Source organism: Halichondria panicea, chromosome 7 (assembly GCF_963675165.1).
Source record: "Halichondria panicea chromosome 7, odHalPani1.1, whole genome shotgun sequence".
Lineage (NCBI taxonomy): Eukaryota > Metazoa > Porifera > Demospongiae > Suberitida > Halichondriidae > Halichondria > Halichondria panicea.
The window spans coordinates 319331-333262 of NC_087383.1; the positions used below are offsets into that span (position 1 = coordinate 319331).

The following is a 13932-nucleotide window of genomic DNA, read 5'->3' on the forward strand; positions in this document are numbered from 1 at the left end:
GCAATGCAGCTTAGTGTATAGCTGGCTAGCTAGCTCAGCATTCTAATTAGAATTTCATAGCATAATTCAGCTGCATCCAATCATCATGATCCAATGTAGGCACACTCGTACTCATGAATATAGTTAAAGATAGATAACTTGCACTTCACATCATCATAAAGCTCTAAACATTATTTTCTCCTAACAGTTATGATTCCTAAATCTATAGTATTGTTCATAGTTCTTTCTTCGACTTTTTGGAATTCTTTTTGTCCTTTTCTCCAGCAATGATGGGAGGGTTGGTGGCGTTGTCTTTGATGTACTTGATAAAGTCAGCTACTTCGCGACCTCCCTGCACGCATTAGTTTGGGATTACAGAATGTAGTAGACACACCATAACATTTTTACTATCGACCATTAATTATTGACAAATGCATAATTGTATACAGACCTCATACTTCACAGGACTGTCTTTCTTTCCAGCTGGTACCCAAAAGAGCGTTGGAAATCTGTGTGTGTGTATGTGTGTGTATGGGGGGAGTGTGTGTGTGTGTGAGGGGAGTGGGCGTGTGTACAAGCTCACCCCCTGACTTCGTAGGAAGGAGGGAGATCATTAGCAGTGGCATCACACTTGGCTATCACAATATTGGGATCATCCATCAACTGCAAAACACATTTAGAAACATCAACACCACAACCACCACTACACTGCCACACACCTTCTCTCCCAACTCTTCGTAAATGGGGGCCAGAGACTTGCAGTGACCACACCATGGAGCATAGAACTCAATCAGAACATCTTTAGTGTCATCGTTTACGATCTCATCAAAATTCTTTCCAACAACAACCTGTGGGGATAATTGAATAGCAATAAATGGCATTCTGTTCCTCAATTAGCGTACACAAGAGCTAAATAGAACAATACAAGCAAACACAGTACATGTATTCAGCCATAACACCACACAGATTAGCACAGAAACCTGCCAGTAGTATAGTACAACAAGCACCTATGTACAACCACTGCTACTAGCTACCACACAGGGCTTACAGTGACACCAGCCCCTATGTACAACCATTGCTACTAGCTACCACACAGGGCTTACAGTGACAGGTCCATTGTTGTCCTCAGGTACTGGCTCTGACTTGATGTAGAGCTCCAGCTCACCAGCATTGTACTGTTCCACAAACTGGCGCAGGTTGTCAACACTGCACAAGGAAACAGGTCGACAATTGTTACAAAATCAATATCAACATCAGTTTTTTTTAACTGTGAGCAACGAAGTACGTACATCTTAGGACATCAAGGAAACGAAAGTACAGACCACGAATATTAGATTTAACCTACCTGAAGTCTGTTTCCATAGAATACTTTCCGCTGTTGTCATAGATACCAGCGGCAACAGCTGCCTCGCTGCTCTGGCCCAAGTCAGTGAGCTCCTTATTGAAGGCAGTCTTATCAGACACACAGAAGTTGATATCGGGAAACTCTTTGGCAACTTTGATCACTCTGGACAGGAAAGAAAAACCGTCTCAACCATACATTCAACAGGCAAACAATATTCTACACTTCACGCAAGTTAATTGAATAATTAATGTATAGGAAGTTGGCTATAAAATTGATGTACTGCCTCGTTGTTTATGGAAGGAGATTGCTAGTGTGTTTATGTACCTGTTTCTCCAGTAGTTGCTTCCCTTGGGATTACGCTCATAGTCAATGTCAAAGTAAACTACCACTAGAGGCTTCTCAAAGAGCACAGCATTGTCAGTAGTGCGAAGACCAGCCAGGCCCATACTGGAGGGGAGAACAAAACCAGATAACAGCAAGAATCCTTGTGCTAGGAAAATCACCATTTAAGTACATTAGATTCTGGCACAGGTATACACGTACCACACACACATACAATTGAAGTACGTTTATGACAAGTTAAGGTACTTTATCAGAGATAGAGGATTGATATATTAATATTACAGACTCACAAATTTGCCTTGACGAATTCTATAATAGCTTTAGAATTAGCATCTCCGTCATAAGCCAGTTGAGAAGGCTCCATCTTGGTGATCATCTTGACAGGCTGGAAGATCACAATTTGACTGGTGGAAAGAGAGCAGCGATAATTACACTGATATAAGCACCACACTGATATAAGCACCACACTGATACAAGCACACTCACTCATTGTAGCCGTACTCCGCTGCTGTGTCAGCATCCACGGTGAACACAAACTTGAAAGTTTCTCTCTCTGAATCGGCAGCTTTGTGGAATGCCTTGGCTACTTCATTACCACCGTCGGAAAAGAAACCTGGAGTGATGGACAATGTTGTTAAGTAGCTATTATAGTGTTAAAAGACCGAAATCATATTCATTCTTTCTTCCCTGAGGCAAACACAACTTCCTCCACACACTCACCAACAATGCAGTGGTCATTATACTTCTCCAGCTTAGCCTTGAGCTGGTCAGCACTAGTCACTTCCACTGCACTGGGACCAGCCTGCTTGGACATGGTCGACACGATTCCATCTGTGTACACACACACACACACACACACACAGAATCATCATCATGAGCTAGTTGATATAGAATAATGTAAAGACTCACCTGCCGTGCGTGGACCTTGGTAATCAGAGCTAAACTCTCCATTCCTGAAAATCTTGAGAGTTGGGTAACCGGACACACCGTACTTGGAGCAGGTGGCCTTGCCCCTCTCAGTACAGTCCATTTTGGCGATGGGTACGGGAGGGTCGCTGTTCAACAGCTGTGTAGCCGCCTTCTCGTACTCTGGAGCCAGGCGTTTGCAGTGACCACACCTACAAGGTACAGATACGACAAAACATTGAGCACGATGCAACCTTGATTATTACTAGTATATGCACATGTGTATTATTATTTCGATTCTTTACAGAGCTTAGTGACTGCTTACCATGGAGCAAAGAACTCTATCAACATCATGTCAACATCTTTAGTTTTTTCTGTAAAGTTATCATCACCCAGCTCGATAACATCACTGTCTTGAGCCATTGCAATGGCCACTAGCAGTAGGGACCCCAGCAGCAAGCGAGCAGTCATGGTAGCTGTGTATCAGGAGCTAGGTTAGAGGATAAATGAAGACAGGAGTCCAGACTAGACAGGATCACTTCAGTATAAAACCATGTGGGGGCTTAGACTAGACGTAGACACGTTCACCAATCAAATCGCAGTATTTTGCCATTAATTCACACTTTCATCATTAACGACCAGAACCTGAAGATTGTAATTGCACAATTTTCTCATCATTTCAAAACAATGCATAACACAATCAAGATCTCTGAGTGTCTGAGTTAGTCCACCCCTCCGGACATAGCTGCCTTTAACTTTTGCCTCTTCAGCTTTTTCTGTGAGACCTTCTTTTTCTGAGTAGTGTCGTCCTCTCCTTTAGGGATGGCTTCATCCTTCTCCATTAGAAACATCTCGATATGACAAGGAGACGTCATGAAGGCTGTATGAAAAGAAGGTAACTAATAACTAACCAATAATATTTATAAGTTAGTAGAAGAAAACCCTGAAATAAAATAGCATGAGTCTACAACCAAGGATTTGTTACCATATTACTTTTGCGAGAATCAAACATTTGCGAATTTTGCGAGGGTTGATCAATTCACAACAATAAAATCCGCAAAACCTAAATTATTACTAGTAAATACACACAATCCTTGCCAGAACACAATAGTTAGATCACAAAGGGTCAAATTTTCTGCTGATTTGGCTCATTCGCAAAGGTCTTTTACCAGCAAAATATTCTAGTAATACGGTAAATGGGAAACGATGCTAAAATCTTACGGTTAATTCTGCCATGTGCTCTGTACGTCCTTCTCCTTAGTTTGGCGGCTCTGTTGACCTGGATGTGCTCTATGACAAGTGCGTCAGTGTTGAGCATCTTGACCTCTGCATTGCTCTCAGCATTACGGAGCAGCCCTATCAGAAAGTCACAACTCTTCTTAGGCCAACGACCTTGGGACCCAGGAGTCTTGAAGTTCTTTGCCTGTGTGCAGATAAATTAACATGCAGTTTGTGTGATTCTAAAATAATTAATGCTTAAGTGTGTGCTCGTACAACTCCAGACATACTCTAGCTATCGTCACAGTACCTGCGCTTTTCTTCCGACGCCACCACTAAATCGTCTAAATGGAATGATTTGTTTCTTTTCAAGGACGTCGTTCAGATACCTCAAGGCCTTCTTCAGATGCATGCCCTTAATGGCCTGAGCCGCCTCCCGGGTGTTCTTAAAGTGGACACGAAGGTCCTCGCCCCGGGCCTTACACGCTGTACGGAGACAGAACTAATATAAAGCTATTCACATTACAGAAGAGTGGAACTTACATTTACTAGAATTCTCTGGCTCTATAGCGTACCTCCCCATCTCTGACCCTGTGAACACACAAAATACACATAAATCATTTAGTTATTGTGAGAAACAGAAATGCTTATGTATAGAGACAAACAGATTAAAGCAGATTCTAAGCATAACACACGACCACATGGACTCACCTTCTTCTTGTAGAGAAAAGAACGAGCATGCGCAGTACAGCAAAGTTTTAAGAGAACAAGACCACGCCCTTCTAACTGGAAGGGAAACCACCGAATATCCTCTCGAGTAAGGGGCGTGGTCCACAGTCTATAAAGCAAAATGACTACAACTGAAGCAAACTCTGTTTTTGAGGAGCCTCCCGCTCCACAAAGACTTGAACATGATCCAGAAGATCAAGAAGAGGCCATTCCCCCTCCTGAGCAAGTGGGTCCTCCACCAGAAGCTGGGAGAACCTGTGATCCATTTATTGACAGGTTTCCGAGTATGATGAATCATGACAACATATCTGCAGTCCTGGATGAGCAAGCACACATGTAAGCAAGCGATTAAGTATACTGTGTTGTATGCCTGCACACTCACTATATGTAGTAGCAAACTGTGTTAATATTAGCTAGTAGTGTATTTGGACCATACGGCACCGGATGTAATTGTGGAAGGGAGGGGTTCGGGTTAGCAAAGGAACAATTAGGGTGTTTCCACGTCCGGTGCCGTATAAGCCTCATGATCTGTGTATTTATCTTAGATACAGATACTCTAGACAAGACATCCACTATAGTAGCACATGAAGTTCGTATTAACAGTATTCATTATACTAATCCTATCGGCCTATAGTTATCGGTACCCGCGATCATCCCCTGTACAGGATGTCAGTGTTTGAGGTCACCAATGAGAAGTTAGCGAGTGTGAACAGAATATCAGAGCGCAGTTACTTCAACACGTCCGTGGAGCTACGACAGACCACCAAAACACTGGTCACCATGAAGAAGGAACTGGACTCCATTTTCAGGAGAATAAGGTGAAGCTTCTGTTAGAGAGCGTGTACTTAAATCGACAATTAATTGTTTTGGGCCCAATTTGTCCATTTTCTAAAAAGAGCATGGGCTGTTTTCTGGAGCTAACTTTGATTGTCCATAGGAACGTCTGATTTTAATAGCTTTATTAGCTGTTTGGTAGTGCTACAATAATGATGGTGTGCTAGATCAGCATTTGTTTGTACATAAGCAATCCCCCTCCCCTCCGTGTGCAGGTCTCTTAAGTCAGCTGTGGCTAGCCAATACCCTGAGGCATGCTCTCAGGCACTGGAGCAGCTGCACAGTGAAGCCACCCTACAGGACGAGGACTGACGTACTGAGTGATGTGATTGGATTGAGAGAGAGAGTGTGGAGACAAGGGCAACTTAAGAGGAACTATATAATATACTGTGTCCTGCTGCTTTGGCTGTGACAGAAGTTTGTATAATTATAATCAAACAATAATTTTTTATGTTCATGTAGTATTCAGTACATCCCATGGTGTAATGTGGTTATTCATGCGGCAATAATTTATATAATTATAATGAATATTATTGCAGTAATAACGGATGCCATGTGTGTGGGTACTGCATGGGCACTTTACATCATTATGACAGCTTATGACAGCTATAGAGGACAAACAAATGAAGGAAGAAGTATACATTGTATGTAAGCCAAATAAAACAGTCCTATATACAGCTATAATAATTATATATAAGTAGAAAACTACTGTATACACAGAGAAAAAAAGAAGTGAGCAAAAGCGTTAGTTGTAATGACATATAGTCCTTCTGGTTGTGTGTTCATACTTTCAAGTGAGTCTCTATGTCTCTGTGAAGCTGCAACAATTCTTCAAGCTTGCTGCCAAACTGTGACTGTTTTTTCTGAGCGTCTGTGAGCTTCCGCCGCGATGCAACGGACGCCATTTTGAGCTGATCCTCGAGTAAGGACACCTGTCCCACTAAACCTTGGTTCTCTTCCTCATACCCCTGTGCGTGTGTGTGCATGGAGATGTATACAGCTGTGATTATCACTAAGCAACTAGCTAACAACCTCTCATAATAAACTAACACATTAATTTTTCATGGCACAATAAAAATAATTTTGTGTGCAACCTCCATACATGTACTCACAAGTGCATGCTAGCTAACAGGCAGCAGGACCATGCATGTACTGACCTGTAGCTTAGACCTTGATTCTTCGAGTTGAAACTCGAGTGAGACTAACTCAGTCTTGTTCTTATCCACCTCCTGCAGAGACAGTATAATATAATATACATGCCATTATTCGTTATAGTAAAAGTAAGAGACCATTACAAGGACGTTTTTGCGTGACTTAGAAGCCCAAAGGGCCATTATTTGCCATTATTCGTTAAGTCAGGTGATAGCAAGCACGCAGAACATTGGACAGTACATGGAAACTAAAGTGGATCGAGGGTTGCCGATTGATCAGTATCAAGAATACAATAATAGACTATATTATAATTTATGTACACTAGTAAATAAGGTTAACTGCAGCAACACTTTAAATTGCTAAGCTCAATCATACCATAGATTGAAGAGTTAGAGGGATAGGAAACGGTTGGTATCTCGAGTAACATCCGCGCTACGCTGCGGTTTAATCGAGGCCATCACAACAATATCTATTTCTACACTCAGTGCATAATAAACTACAAGTAACTGTGCTTAGTCCATGCAACTCACTTATATTTCAAGGTATACACCTATTGTAGTAGTCATAACCAGCACGCTTACACGTTATATGTTCCAATAGCTCTAAAACAGCCTTGGGAACATATAACTTTGTTCGAAAGTCTCTTTTTACTGGGTGTGGTCAGTCATTAGCAAGTACTACACGTGGCTCATGGACTAGGCGTGTTATAAATTGCTGAAAGAGATGATGTCTCAAGGCTCCACAGCTTTGGGAGTTACCCGGCAAAAATGTGCTTAATAGCCTCGTAACGCGGATAATTTTTGAGGCTCCACTGCAGATTCAATGTAAAATCATCACGTGCACACTCCGTTTCCTATCCCTCTAACTCTTCAATCTATGATCATACAACAGTAACCATGGTGCCTATACCTCCATATTATTCTCCAGGTCAATCTGCACCGCTGACAAAACCTCTTTCAATTCTTCATTTTCTCTCTTTATAGCCTCCTGACCCTCGGCATTGACACTCTCCTGGTCCCTATCATGCTCCAACTCTTGGATCTGCAAGCGTAATCAACATTTGTGAGTTAAGCAAGTACACTTCAGAAAATCAGAAAATGCCAATATAATCGGCCGGCTGGGCAAATATACTAACTAAATATACATGTACTGGTTGGTAGCTACATGGCGCACATGTACAATCATCAGAGGAATTGACCAGCATAGAGTAAGAATTTATGCTCACTTTTCTTTTGTACTGGTCATTCTCTTCCTTGTATTTTTGCAACATTGTCTTCCACTGGGCCACGTGCTGAGTGCTCTCCTCTAGCGCAGCTGTTAGTCGGGCGTTGTTGTTCTTGAGAGTCGTCATTTCACTCTCCCATTTCTTGACATTTGTGGCACTGTGGGGGTGGGGAAATGTGAAGGTGTGGGGCAATGTGGGGGCGGGGAAATGTGGGGTGGGAAATGTGAGGGTGGGCAATGTGGGGGGTGGGGAAACATGGGTGGTATTGCACATGGGTGGTATTGCATAATAGTGTAAAGCAGAACTGACAGTATTCAGTGTTTACAAACAATTGGATACTTCGGAATCCTTGGATATAATTATTTAGACTGGAACAAAGTGCACAGTAGAGCAGCTATATGGGCTAACACACTCAGTGAGTCACTATTGTATACCAACAATGGCTGTCAGTACCTACAGGAAGCGTGCTATGATTAGTACTAACTTCCAGGGAATTAGATTACTTTCAATCAATAGGATGGATGAGGTCATTTTAGGCTGCTCTAAATATTACCTTGTGGCAAGGGCCATTTTTAGTCGACTGTTCTCCAACTTTATTGTCTCTAGTTGAGCATCTGATGAAGTCTGTGTGTGTGTGTGTGTGTGTGTGTGTGCGTGTGTGTGTGTGTGTGTGTGTGTGTGTGTGTGTGTGTGTGTGTGTATGTGTGTGCGTGTGTGTGTGTGTGTGTGTGTGTGTGTGTGTGCGCGCGTGTAAAGCATACAGTTGTACACAGATGGTATATATGTATATAAGTCAATCAAAACAAAGACACACATCTGCGTAGGACAACAAGCCAGAGAAGTTATTGGACCACTTAGTCCACTTTAGTACACCTATATTGATCCAAGAAATCACTAAATAATCATGATCACACAGCTGCTACGTGTACGTGCTGCACAGCACACTAGAGTCAGGTGGGAGCTACTGACAGTACATGCAGTCTAGGGTATCCCAGTGTCGGGAATTCTCAGAAATCAATGATTGAAATAGCTTCGTTAGTGGTAATATAAACATTTAAAGTGGTGGGTGTAGGGTAATACTTCACGGACTATTAGCTGCGTTACACCCACTGTCACCAAGATGCAGACGCATTTTTGAGAGCCACAATTTAATTTGGAGGCTTCTTTCTATGTACTTGGGCACTACAAGCGCTCGTGTGTGTGTGTGTGTGTGTGTGTGTGTGCTACACCCACTTCTTTTGAGTGCCCATTGGTCAGCTTTACGATAGGCTCGATCAGCTTTGGGCTCACACTACCAGTCCCGTTCCCGTTCATCGTTACACTGCCGCTATCACTCACTTTCCTAGAGGGGGAGGGGGGGGCACAACATCACTCAATCATCTAACTCTAATAAAGAAGCTACAGAATTGAAGTTCAATCCTAGCTGTGTGAGTGTATTTTGACTACAGAATAGCCGCCTATAGGAATTTATTACATGTGGACTTCGTGCAAACACATTTAAGTTTCAGCACCAACAAACAACACTATGCATTTCCTATACTTCCATTTTACTTCTACTTTACAGCATCTACACACCAAAACAGCATCATGCATTTACCTCTGTGTCTTCTCCTCTGAGCTGCCCTCACTCTCCGAGCCGGTAGGATCCTCTGGTCTGAGTCTAGAGGGGGTCACTGACACCACAGGGGGTGGGCTAGTTAACAAGGGGGTGTGGCTACTCATCGTACCCCCTGGGGTGGACGCAGGAGGTGAGATAACAGACGGTGATTTTGAGGAAGGAGATGTGGGGGAGCTGTCTCCAAAAGATGCAGGAGATTGTGGTTTCTCATTGTCTGCCATTTTCTGGTTGGCTTGCTGTCTTTCTCTCATGAGCTCACGAGCAGCTACTTTAGCTTCAGTGAACTTCTCGACAAACTGGAGCAAAGAGAATATTGATCATTAGAGATTTGACAAGCCATGCATGTACAGAGCACACTCCATTGTAAAGTGATACTTAAGTGATAGTTCAGGTACATACTTACTAGAACGAGGTCATCTTCAGAAGTGAAGCCCAACCCATAGACTGTGTTTGCTCTGTGATCAGACCACTGGCCAAACTTAGGGGAGGTCTTGGTGAAGTTCATGTTAGCAGTAATGGTGCTGTTAACCAGTGCCTGTGTGTGTGGGTGGTGTGTGTGTGTGTGTGTGTGTGTGTGTGTGTGTGTGTGTGTGTGTGTGTGTGTGTGTGTGTGTGGGTGTGTGTGTGTGAGTGTGTGTGTGTGTGTGTGTGTGTGTGTGTGTGTGTGTGTGTGTGTGTGTGTGTGTGTGTGTGTGTGTGTGTGTGTGTGTGTGTGTGTGTGGGTGTGTGTGTGTGAGTGTGTGTGTGTGTGTGTGTGTGTGTGTGTGTGTGTGTGTGTGTGTGTGTGTGTGTGTGTGTGTGTGTGTGTGTGTGTGTGTGTGTGTGTGTGTGTGTGTGTGTGTGTGTGTATTGTAAGACAGTATCTATAATTATGCCTAACACACATACAGTGGTATACCATCAGCACACTCTTTATAACTGCCTATCTCCACATTTGCTTCAGAACTCAGTGAGGCCACTAACAAATAAACAACAGACTATAATAATATTATTGAATGTCGTGTCTTCAGCAAAAACACACAAACAGAATAACCAATCCACCTAACTACGACACAATAGAGTGGCCACATCAGTAGGACAAACAAAACATAATGGATGACAAAACAGCACTGTAGGTCTGCAGCAGATTCCATTGAGTCAATGGTGTGTATATTAATTGGATGGGCAAGTTCCATTCTATAGGAGTTAATTACTGACACCATATCTTTTATTGAGTACATTCTGACAAGCTTGTACTGTATGTATCACACAAGGAAGAGCCTACTATAATCATAATAATACGTCCACCCACACTAAAGGAATCAATAGAAAGTTTGTACTTTCTACCTCAACAGCTGGTATCAGGATTAGTAATAACTATACCAAATCCACCTAGTAATGCGAAAAAATCCACCGTTGCATATTCCAGTCACAATAGCCTAACACCTACATCCAGTACGTCCTATACTATAGACAACACTGCAATTTGCAACTTAGCAACAGGTTCCCATGCAATATCATGCAAGTCGCTACACAACGCTCAAAAAAGCATTTTCTATAAGCGGCACTTAGTCAAGTGCATACCACACTGTGCATAATTATATTAATTAGATTAAATTCTAAATTTCTCTGACAAGCCTGAGGGTGGTACTGTATTACATGACTAGAATTCGTTATTATAATAGCATGAATTTTTTGCAGTATCTATACAGCTGTGTATGCCATAGACACCTGTGTGGCCATTGAGAGCTTCATCATTATAACCATAGACAACAAAGGAACTGCATGTACTGAGAATACCAACTGCACTACTGACAAGCAACGTTTGCCGTTTTGCATAAAGTAATACACAATTATACACTTAAGCAAAGTTCAACGGAATAAAGTGTGTAATTACTTTACTGACCTTGCTGCTCTCAATGGAGATGATTCTATATGTCTTCCTGCTAGGGTCATGATAGAAGGCAACCTTGACTGCGTGGGACGAAGTCGGTATCCACTTCTTTTTTGTTTGAGGATCAATCTCAAACACGTGGGCTTGAGTGGAGAACACGGCTCTCTCTCTGTAATGTGGTATCATTAAAATTAATACTATACATACTGTTAGTGTGACCGTATAACGTATGCATGCTGTGATAATCCCAGGCTGTGATAAGTTATGTTAAGAGTTTACACGCACTACCGGTGTAACAACAAGCAGAGAGATGAATTATAGGTCTAGTGTGTGTACAGTAATGATCTGCATAGATACATGGAACAGATCCTCACCCAGACATGATTGCTTCTGCTGCTTATAATTATGATTAACTCTTTGAACTTTAGTCCTGGAGCTCCAAATGCCAGATGCTCTGCAAAGACAACAAGGCAAGCTGATCCACTGTTTAGCTCTTCTCTAAGACGACAACTCACCCACGGCTAGCTAGTTGCGTCAATGGTGGCACTACTAAATATTATAAAATTAAAAGAGAAGGTGTTGGAAAATTCATCAACAAAGTGCTCACGCCCACTTTGTGAAGCAAGAGACAGGTGACGTCATCCATTAGTTCATAGGGACATCCCCTTGTGCTGACACACCCACTATTGACGGATTTGTCCGATTATAACGCAAATTGCCTAAAAATAGCTTGTGTAATCTGCATTGTAATTGTTTTGCTGCCACGTCAAATGCTCCAACCTATCAGAGCCAACTAGCCAGCTAAAGTCACAGCTTAGCAGTAAACTTAGTTAGTAAACAACCTTTCAAAAATGGCTATGGAGCTACCATTGTACAACCCACCGTCTGGAGCACTTCTTGATGATGAGGCTTTCCTGCAACAGCTACTAGGACCAGAGGTGGGTCATACTACTCTGATATACACTGTATATTGACTTGGAGACATCATACAGCAGTAGTTTAATAGCACAGAAATATCACCAGTGTGTACGTAGACTGTGTATGCGTACGGTGCAACGCATCCACCACTGCAACAACATATATACAGTAATATCCATTTCTAGGATGATCTACTGACATCACTGCTGGAGTCTGCAAATGCAAACGGCGCTGGTACTACAGAGCCTTCATTGAATTTCGATTTTGACATACTGAACGTCCCCACCTCACCACTAACGAGCGATGTATCCACGGGAAACAGTCCTTCATACACGAACCAAGCCAACTCCCCTGCTAGTCTGACTAGTGGCTCTGATGGTCTGGGGTACTCTCCTGTGACTAGCTCTCCGTCTCCTTATATGATGCAGCCATTTTCTTCATCAATGGGCATGTCCGAGCCGACACTGGATGATTTAATGACAGGGGTTGACCAGCTGTCGGGTGGTTCCAACAAAGCCGACCTAACATCGTCAGAGATCAAGATAGATGTGGGTAAGTGAACAATCATGATTGATATAAGTTGTATGTAACTATGGTATGATACAGATTACATGACAACGACACCGGAACTGGACAGGAGACAGGAAGAAGCGTCCCCTGACTGGAGTGTGTCGGATATGAAGGCACACACTCTCTTACTCACTGAGGAGGAAAAGAAGCTACTGGTAGAAGAAGGCATCAGTCTCCCTACTGACGTGCCCCTCACAAAGGTGTGACTTTAAATTTTTGCATTCTATTCTTATCTTGATTCCAAACAAAATCCCAACTGTAATTTGTTTTTGAACAATGTTATTTGGGACTTGTATTTTGTGGTTGAAGGGTCCACATGATCTTTTTGCAGGCTGAGCAGAAGCATCTAAAGAGGGTCAGACGAAAAATCAAGAATAAAATTTCAGCACAAGAAAGCAGAAAGCGAAAAAAGGAGTACGTTGATGGGCTAGAAGATAGAGTCAAGATTTGCACAGGCCGTAACAGAGAACTCAAGAGAGAAGTAGACTGTTTGAAGCAAAAAAATGTTTCACTGATGGCGCAGCTGAGGAAATTTCAAGCTCTTGTTGCGCAATATAATCCCTCTAAGGTGCAGGCTGGCTCTGTACTCTTGGTGATCGTGATGTCCTTCTCATTGTTCTTTGTCCCCAAGTTCAAGCACTACGGAGGCCCTCAGGCCATTGGAAGTAAGCCAGGGGCAAAACATTGTATTATAATTATAGTGTAAGCTTTCAGTTAAATTAATGTAATTGGACCAAGTTATGGCCGCTTCACTTAACGCTCATGGAGCCATGCTCATTACTAACATTGGAGTATAACCACTTTATTTGCTGAGCAGTATGTACTGTGCCTTTAATCTCTGTTGTTCGCAGGTATGTCACGAAGCTCAAGAACACTACTGTTCACCGAGACGGATGAGTTTGGCAATGTGATTGACCCTGATAACGGTCTAATAATCTCGCCAGTTGGTGGCCAGTCTCCCAACTTCCCCCCTCCCTGGGTGTACCAGACCCCTGCTCTATTCTCAACACAGCCTGGCCTGCCAGACGAATTTGAGACTCTGAGAAAGATTAAGATACATTCGTCTGATGTCGAGCAAAGTGAAACTAAAAGTGAAAGACTGGCAGATAACTCTTTTAGTGAACACAATAAAAAATTGTAAATTATTACTTTTTTGTGTGCTGTCTCAAATGCTCATTGATATAAATATTTTGTCTGCCTTTGACTAAAATGATGCCACCCTA

At 42.5% G+C, this 13932-nt stretch overlaps 5 protein-coding genes across 6 annotated transcripts; 2 read left to right on the forward strand and 3 right to left on the reverse strand.

The window, feature by feature from the left end:
* Positions 1–118: 118 nt before the first annotated feature.
* LOC135338368 (protein disulfide-isomerase A3-like) lies at positions 119–3152 on the reverse strand. The gene is made up of 12 exons (XM_064534469.1): positions 2898–3152; positions 2576–2784; positions 2387–2497; positions 2153–2279; positions 1957–2070; positions 1649–1771; positions 1325–1486; positions 1083–1185; positions 699–827; positions 563–642; positions 431–488; positions 119–331 (listed from the first exon to the last, which is right to left on the reverse strand). Exons 1-12 carry the CDS (start codon positions 3041–3043, stop codon positions 215–217), a joined length of 1479 nt encoding a protein of 492 aa, XP_064390539.1. The 5' UTR covers positions 3044–3152; the 3' UTR covers positions 119–214.
* A 36-nt stretch (positions 3153–3188) lies between these two features.
* LOC135338375 (large ribosomal subunit protein uL22) lies at positions 3189–4577 on the reverse strand. Its single transcript, XM_064534477.1, has 5 exons — positions 4502–4577; positions 4334–4381; positions 4101–4276; positions 3794–3995; positions 3189–3452 (listed from the first exon to the last, which is right to left on the reverse strand). Exons 2-5 carry the CDS (start codon positions 4371–4373, stop codon positions 3295–3297), a joined length of 576 nt encoding a protein of 191 aa, XP_064390547.1. The 5' UTR covers positions 4374–4381; positions 4502–4577; the 3' UTR covers positions 3189–3294.
* A 19-nt stretch (positions 4578–4596) lies between these two features.
* On the forward strand, positions 4597–5881 carry LOC135338376 (kxDL motif-containing protein 1-like). Of its 2 annotated transcripts, none has more exons than XM_064534478.1 (3): positions 4597–4855; positions 5185–5337; positions 5569–5881. In XM_064534478.1, exons 1-3 carry the CDS (start codon positions 4641–4643, stop codon positions 5663–5665), a joined length of 465 nt encoding a protein of 154 aa, XP_064390548.1. In that variant the 5' UTR covers positions 4597–4640; the 3' UTR covers positions 5666–5881. The 2 variants fall into 2 exon arrangements, with proteins under 2 accessions (XP_064390548.1, XP_064390549.1); XM_064534479.1 differs by having other exon boundaries at positions 4677–4855; positions 5154–5337.
* Positions 5882–5920: 39 nt separating this feature from the next.
* On the reverse strand, positions 5921–11850 carry LOC135338370 (homer protein homolog 1-like). Its single transcript, XM_064534473.1, has 11 exons — positions 11737–11850; positions 11596–11675; positions 11234–11390; positions 9752–9883; positions 9328–9644; positions 8964–9072; positions 8284–8354; positions 7731–7887; positions 7415–7546; positions 6511–6582; positions 5921–6321 (listed from the first exon to the last, which is right to left on the reverse strand). The coding sequence occupies exons 2-11, from the start codon at positions 11601–11603 to the stop codon at positions 6136–6138; spliced, it is 1341 nt and encodes a 446-aa protein (XP_064390543.1). The 5' UTR covers positions 11604–11675; positions 11737–11850; the 3' UTR covers positions 5921–6135.
* A 101-nt stretch (positions 11851–11951) lies between these two features.
* Positions 11952–13919, forward strand: LOC135338372 (cyclic AMP-responsive element-binding protein 3-like protein 3). The gene is made up of 5 exons (XM_064534474.1): positions 11952–12159; positions 12325–12691; positions 12746–12909; positions 13041–13374; positions 13561–13919. The coding sequence occupies exons 1-5, from the start codon at positions 12073–12075 to the stop codon at positions 13848–13850; spliced, it is 1242 nt and encodes a 413-aa protein (XP_064390544.1). The 5' UTR covers positions 11952–12072; the 3' UTR covers positions 13851–13919.
* The last annotated feature ends 13 nt before the right edge of the window (positions 13920–13932 follow it).

Excerpts from the sequence above, each read along its gene's own strand:
- LOC135338368 (XM_064534469.1), bottom strand. The coding sequence starts at position 3,043 with ATGACTGCTCGCTTGCTGCTGGGGTCCCTACTGCTAGTGGCCATTGCA. Across the intron at positions 1,772-1,956 it reads GAATTCGTCAAGGCAAATTT|TATGGGCCTGGCTGGTCTTC; the intron begins GTGAGTCTGTAA and ends TCTCCCCTCCAG. Across the intron at positions 332-430 it reads ACAGTCCTGTGAAGTATGAG|GGAGGTCGCGAAGTAGCTGA; the intron begins GTCTGTATACAA and ends TAATGCGTGCAG.
- LOC135338375 (XM_064534477.1), bottom strand. The coding sequence starts at position 4,373 with ATGGGGAGGTACGCTATAGAGCCAGAGAATTCTAGTAAAT. Across the intron at positions 4,277-4,333 it reads GCCAGAGAATTCTAGTAAAT|CGTGTAAGGCCCGGGGCGAG; the intron begins GTAAGTTCCACT and ends GTCTCCGTACAG. Across the intron at positions 3,453-3,793 it reads AGCACATGGCAGAATTAACC|CCTTCATGACGTCTCCTTGT; the intron begins GTAAGATTTTAG and ends CTTTTCATACAG.
- LOC135338376 (XM_064534478.1), top strand. The coding sequence starts at position 4,641 with ATGACTACAACTGAAGCAAACTCTGTTTTTGAGGAGCCTCCCGCTCCA. Across the intron at positions 4,856-5,184 it reads CTGGATGAGCAAGCACACAT|GATGTCAGTGTTTGAGGTCA; the intron begins GTAAGCAAGCGA and ends TCCCCTGTACAG. Across the intron at positions 5,338-5,568 it reads TCCATTTTCAGGAGAATAAG|GTCTCTTAAGTCAGCTGTGG; the intron begins GTGAAGCTTCTG and ends CTCCGTGTGCAG.
- LOC135338370 (XM_064534473.1), bottom strand. Across the intron at positions 9,645-9,751 it reads CTGAAGATGACCTCGTTCTA|TTTGTCGAGAAGTTCACTGA; the intron begins GTAAGTATGTAC and ends TCTTTGCTCCAG. Across the intron at positions 9,073-9,327 it reads TCAGAGGAGAAGACACAGAG|GAAAGTGAGTGATAGCGGCA; the intron begins GTAAATGCATGA and ends CTCCCCCTCTAG.
- LOC135338372 (XM_064534474.1), top strand. The coding sequence starts at position 12,073 with ATGGCTATGGAGCTACCATTGTACAACCCACCGTCTGGAGCACTTCTT. Across the intron at positions 12,692-12,745 it reads AGAGATCAAGATAGATGTGG|ATTACATGACAACGACACCG; the intron begins GTAAGTGAACAA and ends GGTATGATACAG. Across the intron at positions 13,375-13,560 it reads AGGCCCTCAGGCCATTGGAA|GTATGTCACGAAGCTCAAGA; the intron begins GTAAGCCAGGGG and ends TGTTGTTCGCAG.